We start from the raw sequence: 15,873 nt of genomic DNA, 5'->3' as shown, positions 1-15,873 counted from the left end.
CCACACACGCACGCACACACACGTGCGCGCGCACACACGCACACACACATGCACACGGACGCTTTTACTTGGAAGGGAGCAGATAAAGCAGCCAATGACTCGGAAGGGGATCGAGGCAGCGGCGGCCACACTTCCAGGTCTGCGGTCGCTGTGCTGAGGAGCCAGAAGTGGGCACGACGCGGAGGAGCGCCCCTGGGCCGCGGCTCGGGGACCCCCCCACCCCCCATCCTGAGTCTGCTCTGCGCCCCCCGCGGTGCCGCCGTCCGTTATTTACCCAGCGCCTGCCAAGGGCCAGCCCGGTGTGGAGGGGTCAGCCCTGCGCGGAGGGGTCAGCCCGGTGAGGCGGGGTCAGCCCTGCGCGGCGGGGTCAGCCCGGTGAGGCGGGGTCAGCCCTGCGCGGCGGGGTCAGCCCGGTGAGGCGGGGTCAGCCCTGGGCGGCGGGGTCAGCCCGGTGAGGCGGGGTCAGCCCTGCGCGGCGGGGTCAGCCCTGCGCGGCGGGGTCAGCCCGGTGCCGCGGGGTCAGCCCTGCGCGGCGGGGTCAGCCCGGTGTGGAGGGGTCAGCCCTGCGCGGCGGGGTCAGCCCTGCGCGGCGGGGTCAGCCCGGTGAGGCGGGGTCAGCCCGCGGCGTGGAGGCGTCGCCGGGCTCTCTTGGCACCATGACGGTGGGCAGCGCAGCGTCTTCCGGGGCCTACAGGGGTGGTGGTGCGGCCCGGGGGCCGCGAGCCCACGGCGCCGGGACCCGAACGCCTGGCTCGGCGCGCACCGCGGCCTGCGGCCGGCCCCGACCCCCTCACCCAGCGCGGCCCCGACCCCCTCACGCCCTCGCCCGCGGCCTCGCCGACGGGAACCGACGCTGGGAACCCGCGCTGGCGGCCCTGCGGCAGCCCCGCTTCCGTTCCCGCACACGCCGCCCCTCCCGGAGCGGCCGGGGCGCCGGCGCGCGGCCTCCCCACGCCTCCCGCCCGGGCGCGCGGTGCCGCAGCACGCCGCAGACCCGTGCCGCAGCGGCGCGTCCCGCGTCCCGTCCGCAGGGCGCGCGCGCCGGCCCCGCGCCCCGTCAGGTGCGGCCGGGCCCGCGGGGGGGCGGCGACGCGGGTTCCCGGGCCGCTCCGACCGCCCCAGCCGAGCACGTCCGCCCCAGCCCCCGCCCGCCGGCGCCCGCCCCCTCCGCGGCGCGCACCGCCCCCCGCCCGCCGGCGCCCTGCGAGGGCGCGGGCTTCGGCGGGCGGCCGGCTTCCCCCGGCTCGCGAGCGCGCGCCCGGCCGAGGGGCTCGGGAGGGCCGGGCGCCGGCCCCGGCCGTCCGGGTCCCCAGGGCGGCCTTCGGCGCGCCTCCCGCGGTAGCTCACCGGGCTGCATGCTCCAAGCCCCGGGCGCGGGGCGGCGGGAGGTCGAGGCAGCGCCCCCGCCCCGGCGCCCCCGGACGCCGCCTTCCCGCAGCTCGGCCGAGGAGGTGGCGGAGGCGGGGGGGTCCCCCGAGCCCGCGGGCGGGCGCTCAGGCCGGGGCGCAGCCCGCGACCACCGCCGCCGCCGCAGCCACGTCCGCGCGCCCGCGCCGCCGCAGCCCCGCGTGATGTCACCGCGCCCCCCAACCGGCCCCGCCCCGCCCGCGTGCGCCCGGCCTCCCGCGGGGAGGCTCCGGCCGCCGGCGGCCGCTGGACGGGGGCCGGGGCGCGGGCGTCCGCGGCGCTGCTCCCACCCGCGCGCCCTGTCCCCGCCGGGGCTGCGCACGGAGGCGGGCGGGGGCGCCCGGGGAGGGGGCGGGGGAGGGCGGCGGAGGGGAGGACGGCGAGGAGGGGGACGGAGGAGGGGAGGACGGTGGGCGGGGAGGGAGGACGGAGGGGGAGCGGCTCCCGCCGCCGCCGCGTGCTGAGTCACGGCTCCCGCTCTCCGCCCCGCAGCGGGGCCGGCGCGGGACACGCAGCCATTGGGCCGGGCGCGGGGCCTGACGCGCGGAGCCCGGGGCGCCCGGGGAGCCGCGCCGCCCGCCGCGCGCCGCCCGCACCATGATCGCCGCGGCTTTCCTGGTGCTGCTGCGCCCCTACAGCGTCCAGTGCGCGCTTTTCCTGCTGCTGCTGCTGCTCGGCACCGTCGCCACCATCGTCTTCTTCTGCTGCTGGCACCGCCGGCTGCAGAAGGGGAGGCACCCGATGCGGACGGTCCTCTCGGGCCGCGCGCGGAGCCGAGGTGGGTGAGCCCGGCGGGCGCGGGGACCGGGCCGGGGAGAGGCGGCGCGCGCCCCGCAGCCCGCCGCGCGCCCCTCCGGCGGGGTTCGCGGAGCCGCTCCGCCTCGCGCCTCCCTCCACCCCTCCATCTCACCCCTCCATCTCCTCACCCGTCCATCCCCTCACCCCTCCATCCCTCCATCTCCTCATCCCTCCATCTCCTCATCCCTCCATCTCCTCACCGCTCCACCGCCTCACCCCTCCACCGCCTCACCTCTCCATCCCTCCATCTCCTCATCCCTCCATTCCCTCACCCCTCCATCCCTCCATCCCCTCACCCCTCCATCTCCTTACCCCTCCATCCCCTCACCCCTCCATCCCCTCACCCCTCCATCCCCTCACCCCTCCATCCCTCCATCCCCTCACCCCTCCATCTCCTTACCCCTCCATCTCCTCACCCCTCCATCTCCTCACCCCTCCATCCCCTCACCCCTCCATCCCCTCACCCCTCCATCCCTCCATCTCCTCACCCCTCCATCCCCTCACCCCTCCATCCCTCCATCTCCTCATCCCTCCATCTCCTCACCCCTCCATCCCCTCACCCCTCCATCCCTCCATCTCCTCACCCCTCCATCTCCTCACCCCTCCATCCCCTCACCCCTCCATCTCCTCACCCCTTACCCCTCCATCCCCTCACCCCTCCATCCCCTCACCCCTCCATCTCCTCACCCCTCCATCTCCTCACCCCTCCATCCCCTCACCCCTCCATTCCTCCATCTATCTCCTCACCCCTCCATCCCCTCACCCCTCCATCTCCTCACCCCTCCATCTCCTCACCCCTCCATCTCCTCACCCCTCCATCCCCTCACCCCTCCATTCCTCCATCTCCTCACCCCTCCATCTCCCCATTCCTCTCCCAGTCCCGCGCTCTCCGCCCGCCCCTAGTTGGCGCCTCGGGGTAACAGTCAGGCGGGCAGATTTCGGGGTTCTCCAACTCCCCCAGAACTTTCTCGGGAACTTCTCGCTGGGACATCACGGCGGGGAGGGGGAGGGTGTTACGTCCCCGCGCCCCGCACGTCCCTGGCCCCGGGCCCGCACCCCCTCCCCGGGCCCGCACGCCCTTCGGGCGGCGCGGCTGAGCCCTCCCCTCTCTCCACAGATGCCGTCCTGAGGTCGCACCACTTCCGATCCGAGGTAATTTTCCGCGCGCGGTCAAGGTCAGAAGCTCGGGGTTCTGGGAGGACCGGGCCTCGGTGCCCACGGCCCCGGGCTCGGGGCGTCCCGCGCGGCCCGGTCCCGGTCTCCCCGTGCCCGCCGGGCTGCGGGCCCCGGAGGCGCAGCCGGGCGTCGGTCCGCCCTTGCGCGGCCGGGCCTTCTACTGCGGGCGGGCGCTTCCTGCGCCTCCCGAGTGCTCCGAGCGCTTCGCGGGCCGACAGGCCGAGAGGGGGCGCGGGGACCCGGCCGCCCAGGGCGTGGGACCCGGGCACTGTGACTCGGTGCCACTGCTGGGCCCAAGCCTGGAGGTGCGCCCCGCCCAGTGCCCCCGCCCTGTGCCTCCTGCCCAGAGCTCCCCGCCCAGTGCGCCCTGCCCGCCCAGGGCTCCCCGCTCAGTGCGCCCTGCCCAGGGCTCCCCGCTCTGACCCCGCGGTCCTGCGCCTGGGCGAGGTGCCCCACCGACTGCTCCCCGGACTGTAACACGACAGGATTACAAGGCCGCGCAGCTGGCCCCGGTGCGGCCGGAGGTGCGCCCAGCAAGAGATCCCCAGAGGTCATCCCTCGCAGCCAGAAGCCCCGTTTCCGGCTGAGGAAAGCCCTTGGCGGTGTGATCCTCAGTCTTGCTGTCCGTAAAACAGGGCCAGGGACTGTGGGGGACACTACAGGGAATTCTGCGAAAAAGAACGAAGAGGGCAGAGTCGGTGCTCAGAACTTAAATTGAGCTTAAGCTGGGTAAGAATGAGGACACCGGTGTGAATGTTCAGGTCTCTGGGAGATCAGCCCCCCTTTGTTGTAGAGGACATGAACGGGCTCCATCATGTCTGATGGGCTAGATTCATGTAGATGTGATGAAGAAGTAAATAGCGGAGGGATCAGAACAGCCAGGTTTGGCTTTGAAAATGGGTCCGCAGACCTTTGCACAGAAATGAGAGTCAGAACCCCGCTGTGCATTTTCTTAGGGGCCTCGGGCTACTCAGCTGAATCACTCAGGAAGCTAGGGCTTTGACACAATCACTCATTTCTTAACTAAAAGTTTGCCCTGGGGCTGGAGGCGTGGCTCAAGTGGCAGCTGGCTAACCAGCTGGAGCCGAAGTTCAAACCACAGTACTGCCAAAGGAAAACAGTTTATCCTGAGTTGTGTCCTGTTAGGAAAGCTGAGGGCAGCTGTTTAATCAACTCCTGATGTGCAGGAGCACATTTGTGAGCTTTGTGAGAGCAGGGGTGTGTCTCTTGTGTAGGCTGTCTCCCTCTCCCTGGCCTGGCCGGGCCTGGTCATTCCTATCTAGTAGGTTTATAGTAAATACTTGTTGAAGAAACGGAATCCATCTCTTCTTTTGTGGCTTGGGTACTGTCCCTGAGCTGCGTTGTGCTCAAGGCCAGCACTCTACCACTTGAGCCATAGTGCCACTTCTGGCTTCTTTTTTTTTTTTCCTTGGGGCTTGAGCTCTGGGCCTGGGCGCTGTCCCTCAAGTCTTCAGCTCAAGGCTTGTGCTCTACCTCTTCTGGTTTTCTGGTGGTTAATTGGAGATAAGAGTCTCAGGGACTTTCCTTCCAGGGCTGGCTTTGAACTATGATGCTCAGGTCTCAGCTTCCCGAGGAGCTAGGATGACAAGTGTGAGCTCTAGTGCTTGGCTTTGAGCTGTGATCCTCAGGTCTCAGCTTCCCGAGGATCTAGGATGACAGGCCTGAGCCTCTAGTGCTTGGCTCGGATTCCACCTTTTGATAGCTCAAAGAGAACCTAGAGCTGGGCAGAAAATCAAAAGCATGTTCTCAGAACGTTGTCCAGAATTCAGCATTTGCAGGGCCTCAGTTATTGTTTGATTCTCCCAGGCTTTAAGAGTTGTTCTAGAGTCTGTACTAAATGTTAAGTCATTGATTGTAAAATAGGTTCAATTAGATTTTTTTTTTCCTGAAGAAATTAGATGTGACATTACCTCAGTTTGTTGATGAGCTTATATCAGATGGTCCCTTTGATAAAAGACTCAGCAGATGTTATTTTCTAAGTGAAAATTCAGGGACTGTGTTGTCTAAGAATGTCATGTTTCATCATTGCTTTGCAGACCACAAACAGCATTTGCCCTGAAGGAAAACACAGGGATTTTTTCCCCCCTCTTCTCGTCTTCTATCAAAATGCCATTTCTTATAAGACTGTCTGCTCAAAAGATACTTGTACATTTACTTGGATTCTGGCACACTTAAAAGATTAGAATTTCAGTGGCACACTGCATCTTCCTGCAGTTGCTTTTTAGTAGTGGCTGCTGGAAAATAATAATGATCAGAGAAAACGTTTTGATTCTCTGTTCCTCATTCCAGTTTCAGTAAGTAATCTGCTTTCAGTCTTTCTGTCATGGTTAAATGAAGACAATCAGTTTAGGGTCTGCTGACAATCTGCAATGTGAAAGAGCTTCAGGGAAAACCCTTGCACAGATGAAGAAGTGGGGTGAGCACTTTGCTGCTCTCTCTACCTGGCAGTCGGTGGGGTTTCTGCTACCCACACAGCCAGGAAGGAGTCCAGGTGGGGGGAATGTCAGTTCCCATCCAGGTCCTCAGAGAAATACTTCCAGGTCACTAGAGGAATACTTCTCAGAGGGAAAAGCCACGGTCTCTGTGTGGCTCATCTGGCCTCGGGGGAAGCTCCAGGGAAGGGAAAGCCGCTTCTCTTCATCTGAGGTGCTCCAGCCACTTCTCCTCTCTGTGTCTGATACACACATGGGGATTCAGAGTCTTTATGAAGCCAGAGATGAGTGATATGCACAGCTGTGTTTGCATCTGCAGTCAACAAACTATTTTCATGTACTTTCCAACATATCCTTGCTGGCTTTTAGTTCTCTGCATTCTAAAAGTGGCACGTGAGAGAGAATTATTAATCTATCTAGCAAAGCCTGGACAGTGCAACTTAATTCCAGAAATCAGCACATAAAAAGACCCAGTTAGATAGAACTATGTCTTTGATTTAAAAAAAAACTGTTCAGCTGGTTTTGTTCTTGCTTGTTGTGTGTGTTGGTCTAGACAGCAAATAAAGAAGAGTGATTTCACCTGGATGTAGCACCGTCCAGAAACCAAGGGCTGGCTCTGGTTCCGCGTCCTCCCGAGGGTCTGCCCACTCCTCTGTGACTCTACACAACGGTGAACTGTTCTCTCCTCTCCCGCAGGTGACAGCCCTGAATTGAAGGAGATTCTAGAAAGTGATAAGGGCTGCCATTAGATGACAAGTAAGAAAGAGTCTTGGTAGTCCTTCCCTGAATAAAGAGCATGAGAAGGCCTTGGAGATGCAGGGGGAAGAGTAAGAGATCCCTGCTCTCTCGGGCCCACCGCCCACCGGAGCCAGTGTTTGCCCTGCCAGGCCTTGAGCGCATACGTTACCCCTTGTTGCAGGGAAAAGGCGTGCGAGCATTAGCTCCAGCTAAGCAGTTGCTGAAGAGCCCCGCACCAAGGTGAGGGGCTGAGCAAGGCAGATGAGCCCCTGACTTCCCTTGTCTGTGTCTTTGGTGCTTAAAGGAGTCACTCAGGCCCGTGGAGAAACACGCTCAGCCTTCTCAGTGAAAGGGAAGCGTCCAGTCGAGTGAGTTTTAAGGGGCATTTCTCATAGTGGACTTGACAAACGTGTCGAGCTTGTCCTTTGGCGTCCTCCTGTGCTAGTGTCTCCCTGGCGCCAGCCTGGAGCGGGGCAGCAAACCAGCCACCTTTCACATCTTCTCTCTGAATTCACATTTCCCCAAGAATGACCCAGCACCGGTGTGTGCGGTGTGTACACATACAGACCCAGGACAACTCGTACCCGGAACCAGGTAGTTCCCATGTACCAGTTAAAAAAAGTTATAGCTCTTTTTAATGTGAGAAAAAGCATCTAATTTAGTAGGTTAGGAGGAGGATGGTTTACTATTAGGCTGCTGCTTCTTTTTTTTTGGTCCTGGCTTGAACTCTGGGCTTATGCTTTGTCCCTGAGCTTTTTTTTTTTTTTGCCCATGGTGAATGTTCTACCACTTGAGCCACGGCACACTTGTGGATTTTTTTGAGTAGTTACTGAGATAGGAGTCTCATGGACTCCCTGCCCGGGCTGCCAGTCTCCTGAGCAGCTAGGAGGACAGGCGAGAGCCACCAGCACCCAGCTAATTAAGCTATTCTTATAACTAGATTCTCTTTTCTAAAAAAGGTTTTATTTTCTGTAAGTAGTTGTACAAAGGAGTTACTTTTCAACAAAGTAGTTTATAACAGTGCATTTAATCAATCTCACTTCCTTCTTCATTTGTCCACCTTTCCCAACCCAACTAGGTTATCTGTATCAATCATATTTTTCTGGAGTCAAATTCTAGGTCTAGAATAATAAGCGCTCAGTAGCAGCTGCTTACAACGTAGTGTCCTCTGTCCGGTGTCACCCTGCTATTTTCAAAGTAAACACATTATATTTTACGTGGTCCTGTCGCTGCACACCAGGCTGGCCGGGGGCTGAGACTCCATCCCCGCCCTTGGCCGTGACTGACAGGTCACCCAGGCTGGGGCTGGGATTTCATAGCTCTGGGTTCTGTTACCGTAACTGAATGGCTTTCCTGACACCGGCACTGAGTTGGGGGGGGGGGTAATCAGTGTCCCGGAGCCTGTGTGTGAGGCCAGTACACAGCCTGTGCACAAAGCTGATCCTTTTTTTCTTACAAGATTCACTACTGTCACATAAATGACCCTGTCATTACAAAGTGACAAGGCAAGCGCTCTACCACTGAGCCACCTTCCCAGCCCAAAGAATTGGTTTTGATAATAACTGCAGCTAGCGGGGGGATGGGAGGCCCCGGAGCCTGGGAGGAAGGGCAAAGTGTCAGTGTAAGGACCAGAAGGGTCCGGAAGCTGCAGGATCAGTATAAGGACCTGAATAGAAGGATCTGGAAGCTGAAGTGTCAGTGTGAGCACCACGGTAAAGAATGTGGACCACTGCCAGGTACCAGTGTCTCACACCTGTAATCCAGCTACTCAGAGGCTGACATCAGAGGATTCGGGTTTGAAACCAGCCCAGGTAGACAAATCTGAGAGAACTTTATCTCCAGTTAACCAGGAAAAAGCCAGGAGTGGAAGGCCAGCTAGGCAGGAAAGACCCAAACGAGCCAGAGGCCCTGATTTCCAGCCCCCAAACTTGAACAAAAGAAGTCTGGAATGTTCCCTGTCTCTCTGAGCGCCCTCTCCCCATCTCTGTCCCCCAGCGTGGACTCCAAGCGTGTGTCTCCCCGCTTCCCATTACTATGAAGCTCTGAAAGGCTCAGGTTTCCGCGGGCTTGTGTGAGAGTCTCTGTCTGTGGGCACAGCCCCATGGGCAGCCCCTGGGGTGCAGAGCCACCCTGGCTTAGATGGGAAGTGAAGGAGGGCCCTGGGAAGAGACCAGCACCCCGTGGTCCCCTTGGAGGACCCACCCGCCCTCCCTGCCCACAGAGCGCCCCCCACCCTGCTTCTTCAGCTTCCACTCCCTCCCAGGGCACCATGCTAACAGGCCCACCCTGCAGACCCACATGATAGACCTCCCATGGCTGGATTCAGTCCTGGACCTCAGCCCATCAGCGGCTGCTGGTTGTGTGTCCCTTGCTCTGCTCAGGGTCGACCCTCAGAGCACGGGTTGTTCTCTGCTGGCTTCAGTTGTGCGTTATTACACAGAGACCCTCAGATGCCGGTCCATTGCCTTCCTCGTGCCCAGGAAGGCTGTCTGGATGGGGCAGGTATGCAGAGTTCACCCACTGTGCTGCCAGGCAGTCATTGCTATATCCATGAGCTTCTGTTTTGTAAACAAACTGCTAAGACTTGGTGCTCAAGACATTAGCCCTTGAGCTCCCCAGCGCCCAGACACTTGAGTGAGGAACTCACCTTGGGTGTCACCTCGTTACTGGATGGGCAGAGGCGGCGGTCTTCTAAGCGTTTCCTCTGGCTGGGCGTCTTTCCTCGTATGTCCTCTCCTTCAACAACTCGACCAAGGTCATGGGCTCCCAGAGCTGAGACACGAAGCCCAGGCTTCCTGCTTGCCTGCGGAGTCAGCGCCTGCTCAGCTCTGCGCTCTTGCGGGCAGTGTTATTTGCTAACCCGTGAGCTTGCTCTTCGGGCTTGGGCACAGTGGTGATTACCTCCTGCAGGCAAGGAGCACCTCAAAGGGAATCAGCGGCTGTCTTCAAAAAATAAGATTGTCAGCTGGCACCAGAGGCTCATACCTGTAATCTTAGCCACTCAGGAGGATCGCGGTTCACAGCCAGCCCAGCCAGGAAAGTCTGTGTGACTCCTAATCTCTAAGAACTACCCAAGAACTAGAGGTGTGGCCCAAGTGGTAGAATTCTAGCCATGAGCTAAAAGCAGCTCAGGGACAGTGCCAAGGCCCTGGTTCAGGCCTCAAGACTAGCACACACATAAAAAAAAAATCTCGCCAGGTGCTGGTGGCTCTTGCCTATAATCCTAACGATTCAGGAGGCTGGATCTGAGGATCATGGTTCAAAGCCAGCCCAGGCAGGAAAGTGTATGAGACTCTTATCTCCAATAAGCCACTAGAAAACCGGAAGTGGCGCTGTGGCTTATGTGGTTGGCTTACGTGGTAGAGCTGAAGAGCTGAGGGACAGTGCCCAAGCCCAGAGTTCAAGCCTCACAGTGGACAAAAATAAAAAAAAAATCTCTAAATCACTTTTTTTTGAAAATCTTTAAAAATTGAATTTCTATTCCTTAATTTCTTTTTGATAGTGCCTTTTTTGAGCACATTTTGCAGTGGACATTTCCGAGTTAGCAAATACGAGGCCCAGGATTGTTCTACCACAGTACTATGCAACCTGTGTATCATTCGTGTCCTCTGCTGTCGACCTGTGGTTCCCACAGCTGCGGTCAGTACTGGACAGGTGGAACCCTGTCGCCCACCCTCTGATGAAGCTGTGGTCCGCTGTGCCCTCCCCGGTATGACAAAGTCGAGGCCTGCGGCTGAATTTAAGTCGCATTCCTACTTGTTTAGATCCTCTTAACGTATTAAAAACACCAGGCTATATGCTCAAATCATGAGCCATCCAGGGCCAGGGATTCATCCACGCTGGTCAGCTACTGCTGTCTACCCATCTCTAGAAACCCCAGGAAAACAAGGGACTCAAGCAAGCCTTGAGCTGTTCTCTGAGAAACTATGGCAACCGGTGCTGCAATTTAAGCTGAAGGAGCGTGTGGTGCTTAGAAGAGCAGAGCCACTGCCAGAGAAGGGACGCGCGTGTGAGAAATCCGCAAGGCAAAGAAACATGTTCTTTTCTGGTATATTTGGCAATGCTGATCTGTATTGCTCCAAGAAACAGTAGTTAATTCTTCCTGGGAATACATTTTTTTTTTATCTGTAGAGAAATATAAGACCTAATAATTATTTATTTATTTTGTATTTTTATTTTTTGTCAGTTGTGGGGCTTGAACTCTGGGTTTGGGCGCTGTCCCTCAGCTCAGGGTAAGTGCTCTACCACTTGAGCCACAGCGCCACTTCTGGCCTTTTCTGTGTATGTGGTGCTGAGGAATCGAACCCAGAGCCTCATGCATGCGAGGCAAGCACTCTAACGCTGAGCCACTTTCCCAGCCCCCCTATACTTTTTTTTTTTTGGTCCAGTCGTGGGGCCTGAACTCTGGGCTTGGGCGCTGTCCCTCAGCTCTTCAGCTCAAGGCTAGCGCTCTACCACTTGAGCCACAGTGCCACTTCTGGCTTTTTTCTTTTTTCTTATGTGGTGCTGAGGAATGGAACCCAGGGCCTCATGCATGCAAGGCAAGCGCTCTACCACTGAGCCACCTTCCCAGTCCCCCCCCCCCCCATACTTTTTTAAAGATCAATACTGAAAAGCATTTGTGTTTCCTGGGTGCAGGGGGTGGGCCTTAGGGAGAAGCTGACACTGGGTGACCTTCCCACTTTGAGGATAGAGGTAGTATGCGTGTGTGTGATGCACTTTTTGTCTGTTTCTCTGTATATGCATCTGCATGTGTGTACCCACATGCACATCTACATAAACTCTTCAGGAAAGCTCATGTGTGTGTGGATTGACACATGCAGACAGGACTCCTCTTCTGGGCTGACGCTTTTACAGCAGCTTCTGAAAATGTCTGAGGTCAGAGCATGCCGATAAGCACTTTGTTACTGTTAGCTTTCCCAATTAAAAAAGCACTCAGTGGAAAAAGTAAGAGTTGCCACTTTTCTTGGGGTGAGATAGGTGTTATGCCAACAGCCCCCAGTGATGGGCAGATTCTGTTGCCCACCACCTGGTTTTTTGACCAGGGAGCATTGGAGTTTAAGCCTATTGTGTTAGTATCCCAGTTTATTGGTATTTCTGTTCAATCTTCAAAAATGCCTTTGTTTGGAGCATACATACATAGTCACCTGGTGGGGGGTAGAACCATGAGTGGCAGCTAGTAAAATGAAAAGCGAGTAGTGCCAAATGGGAAAGCTAGAGCTAGGGGCAGCACAGACACTGGCTCTTGCTGGCGTGCTGTCTGGAGTTACAGGCCTGGCTTCGGTTTACAGCGCTGTGCAGGCTGCCGGCTGGGTGAGCCCGCTGTAATCAGATCTTGCTTTAGGGCATCCTGTTGCTCTGGAATGAGAGCACCTTTTCTCATAGCCTTGAGGCATGCAGGGCCCGACCCCAAGGGCCAGCTGTTCCTTCCCCTCGGTCTTTGTGCCCTTCCTTCTGCTGGAATTCCTGCTCTCTACTTTCTTTTCTTTTTATCCAGGAACCTTCCACGCTAGCTCTGCCGCTCTTTGAAGTTTGGTACTTCAGTGCATCTGCTTCTGGGTGTCTGTCCCAATCTGCTTGTCAGCTGGTCCTTCCCCTGGGTGGTCTTAGAATGGCAGTTTCACAGTAAAGTGTGGGTCCCTATGCTTCTCTTCCGAGATCACTCTATCTGGTATTTCTTAAAAAAAAAAAAAACTAATTACTTGACCAATTAGCTAATTGACTTATTCCTCGTCCTCATTCTCAAGTGAATGAAGCTGAAACTCTGACACTTTGCCGATTGCACGGTTGCCAGTGCTGAGAGTCTGTGGACTTTGCCCAGTTCTCTGACTTGCTCCTCTCCAAAGAACTTATGCAAAATATTATGCAAAGCACTTTATTTAAAAATCTGCTTCAGACTTTGCATACGATGTTTTCAATACATGCACACACAGACACAGACAGACAGACAGACAGACAGACAGGAATCCCTAGCTTGCACCTGGGATACTCTTAAACAGTGTCCATTAGTAGGACAATGTAGTAATTCCACTGATGCGTACAGTGCATTTTGAACCTGTTTCACCCTGTGTCACATTCCCTAACCCTCCTCCTCTTCCTCACTTCCTCACCGTAGCAGTGAACATCGCCACTCCGTCCCCCTTGCCTCTCAATATTCCCTTAGCGCTTCTAGCTCTCACTGAGTGGGGCAGCCGGCTCAGGGTTTAGACATCTGCCTTCAAAGGCAGCTACCGGGTGATTTCTCTTGCTTGCATAGCCTGTGGGCTGTTTCTTCATGGAGTCTGTATTTCATGTATCTTGACTATTTGATGTTGGTAGGTACTTTTTTGTTAGATAAATTAATTGTATACAGGGCCTTCAATATGAAACATTTTTGTTCCTATAATGTACTTTCTTACCCACCACTCTCCTTACCCTCTCAACAGCTCTTAGTGGGTTTCATTATGCTATTTTCACATTTATTTATTTACTCATTTATTTATTTTGGTCGGTTGTGGGGCTTGCACTCTGGACCTGAGCACTGTCCCTCAGCTCTTCAGCTCAAGGCTAGTGCTCTACCACTTGAGCTACTTGGTACTTCAATGCATCTGCTTCTGGGTGTCTGTCCTAATCTGCTTGTCAGCTGGTCCTTCCCCAGGGAAGATTTTCTGGTGGTTTATTGAAGATAAGAGTCTCATGGACTTTCCTGCCCGGGTTGGCTTTGAACCGTGATCCTCATATTTCAGCCTCCTGAGCAGCTAGGATGACAGGCATGAGCCACTGGCGCCCGACTTTTTCACATTTATATACAGCATATTTTGTTGATGTTGAGTGTTAGAACCAGGTTAAATTAAGCAGATAGGGTATTAATTAGACTAAAGAAGGAGGAGATTGAACTGGACAAACATTGGGTCAATATTTGGTGAGAGGCTGGATGGGCGTACGTGGGGGAGGAGGGAGTGCTCTGTCAGCAGGCATGCTGAGGAAGCACCCGAGGCTGCAGTCTGGCTCTGCCATTTTCTGGTCTTCCTCTGTCCCTGACTCTTCTGTCGCTTGGTGTCTGTGCCAGCCCTCACCTAGGCCCGCCCTGTGCCTCGCGGCCCCCGAGTCCCTAAAATATTACCTGGTTTCTTCCCTGAACATCTATCTACCTCCAACTCCAGTCATCCATTTCCATACAGAAGAATGTGACTTGGGACACAGACAGCCTCTGTGTTCAGGAGCCCGAAGCTGCAGATTCACCAACCGTGCTCAAAAGTATTTGGAAAAGAGAATTGTGTTTGCAGTGAGTGTGTTAAGCCGTGTTCCTTGTCATTATCCCCAAATGCTGGAGGAGAACAAGTGTCACATGGCATTTGCATTGTCCTCAGGTGTCACAAAGGGTCGTGGGGTGACTCAGCGTCCGGGGAGGGTGTGCACACGTTAATGCAAATCTGCCGCCCTTCAAGGTGGACTTGAAGGTGCTGGGGACCTCAGTACCCAAGGGGCTGCCGGTGGCTTCCTGGAACCAGTCGTCCTAGGGGACAGAGGGCGCCATACCCAGGCATGCTCACTTGCATCTAACCCATTCCAGGTTGCTCGCCAGGCAGTATGGAGGCAGCAGGAAGTGTCTGAAGTTTGAGTTCTTCAGCAGAGGGAGATGTTTTGGTGTTCAGTCTCTGACCATGTGTGGACCTCCCCTTTCGTGTAATACCTTAATCTGGGCCTCGCTGGCTTTCGTAAGATTTTGGATTGTGTCGTTCAACCATGACAGAAGAATATTTTGAGAGCCGCCCGTCTCAGGAATATTACTGTCTATTTGGCAGTGTTGGTGCAATTATTTGAATATTTTACTGTAATTTGGTATCTTTCGTATATAAACCAATGAATATTGGAAAAATGACGGCTAATGTGGGTCATAGGGAAACTCGGACTCATACAGCAATTCACTTGAGACCAATATGTAAAACAATCATCACGTGAGCCAAAGGAGAAATTGTTAGTGTCGTGTTTCTTACTGAATTTAAGCCCACCTAGAGTCTTTTGTTTCACAGGGGAAAAAAAAAAAAGCAAGGAACAGATGACACTTTGAAGCTGTCATTGAAAGCCGTATACAAAAGGGGGGGTTAAGCCAGGTGCCGGTGGCTCACACCTGTAATCCTAGCTACTCAGGAGGCTGAGATCTGAGGATCACAGTTCAAAGCCAGCCGTGGCGGGAAAGTCTGTGAGTCTCTTATCTCCAGTTAATCACCAGAAACAGGAAGTGGTGCTGTGGCTCAGGTGGTAGAGCGCTTGCTGCCTTCAGCACTGAAGAGCTGAGGGACAGCGCCCAAGCCCATGACCCAGGGGGTGGGGAGAAAGAAAAGAACCCCATAGTGTGTATATCTTCTATTTTGGCTTCTAGACCCAGACCTCTAAGGGTCTCGAGATTTCTGCGCACTCCTGGTTTGGTACTTTCAAGGAAACCCGGGAACAGAAGAGAGGCAGTAGAAGTACTCGTGTGCTTCCTGAAAGCCATGCCCTCCTCACTCTGCCTGGGTCTTGCTTTAGACGCTTTTGGCAGCTGGATTGTAGCAGATGGCTTGCTGTCCTCCTTCAGTGGACCCCAGGGTCACTGCTCCACAAAGCCAGGGTGTGGCACAGCCCATAGGATCCCCAAGGGACAACACCAGAGGCTCTGCCCGCCTTCCCTGCCTCCCCAGCTGTACCTGCCCCACCCATCCAGAGCTACCTGACCAGAGAGGGCAGCTCCTTCTCCACCAGCGTCCAGGGAGCCCAGTCCCGGGAATTCAGCTGAAAAGAGGTGCCGCCTCATCAGACACCTAGATGAATACAGTCGAGAGTCAGTTAGAGACATCTCCCTGTGGGTCTCTGTATTTTCCTTACCTGGCAGTGATGATTGTTCAGATAAGTTTGTAGTTTATTGTAGTTGTTTCCTTCCTTCCCTCTGTCCATCTGTGGGTAGGTCTTCATTTCATGAGAGTATTCTATACTTTGTATGCAATTAAAGAATGAATTTGGTTTGCTAATGTTTTCTTTGTCTTGGCTCTACATGTGAGACCTCAGTAATGAAATGAGGGATTAAGAAAGAACATGGGAAAGCTGTGTTGTTTTCTGGTGGCATCTCTTCCCCATAGGGATTAAAGATTTAGTTTGGAAGCACTTGCTATTAGTGCTTATTTATTTGATTTTTTTTTTTGGGGGTCTGGTTGTGGAGCCTGAACTCTGGGTCTGGGCGCTGTCCCTCAGCTCTTCAGCTCAAGGCTAGCGCTCTACCACTTGAGCCACAGCGCCACTTCCGGCTTTTTTTCTTTTTGCTTATGTGGTGCTGAGGAATCAAATC

At 55.7% G+C, this 15,873-nt stretch overlaps 1 protein-coding gene across 1 annotated transcript in view; it reads left to right on the top strand.

Moving 5' to 3' along the window:
- The first annotated feature begins 2,004 nt into the window (after positions 1 to 2,004).
- Dst (dystonin) overlaps positions 2,005 to 15,873 on the top strand; it is a 327,245-nt gene continuing 313,376 nt past the window's right edge. The window contains exons 1-2 of the mRNA XM_042696942.1: positions 2,005 to 2,185; positions 3,323 to 3,357. Coding sequence (XP_042552876.1) covers positions 2,005 to 2,185; positions 3,323 to 3,357 — 216 coding nt within the window. The remainder of the gene's footprint in view (positions 2,186 to 3,322; positions 3,358 to 15,873) is intronic.

The sequence above is a fragment of the Dipodomys spectabilis genome, unplaced genomic scaffold (genome assembly GCF_019054845.1).
Source record: "Dipodomys spectabilis isolate Male_0828 unplaced genomic scaffold, ASM1905484v1 ptg000213l, whole genome shotgun sequence".
Lineage (NCBI taxonomy): Eukaryota > Metazoa > Chordata > Mammalia > Rodentia > Heteromyidae > Dipodomys > Dipodomys spectabilis.
Note: the sequence above shows the minus strand (reverse complement) of the source record. Positions and strands in the feature narration are given on the sequence as shown.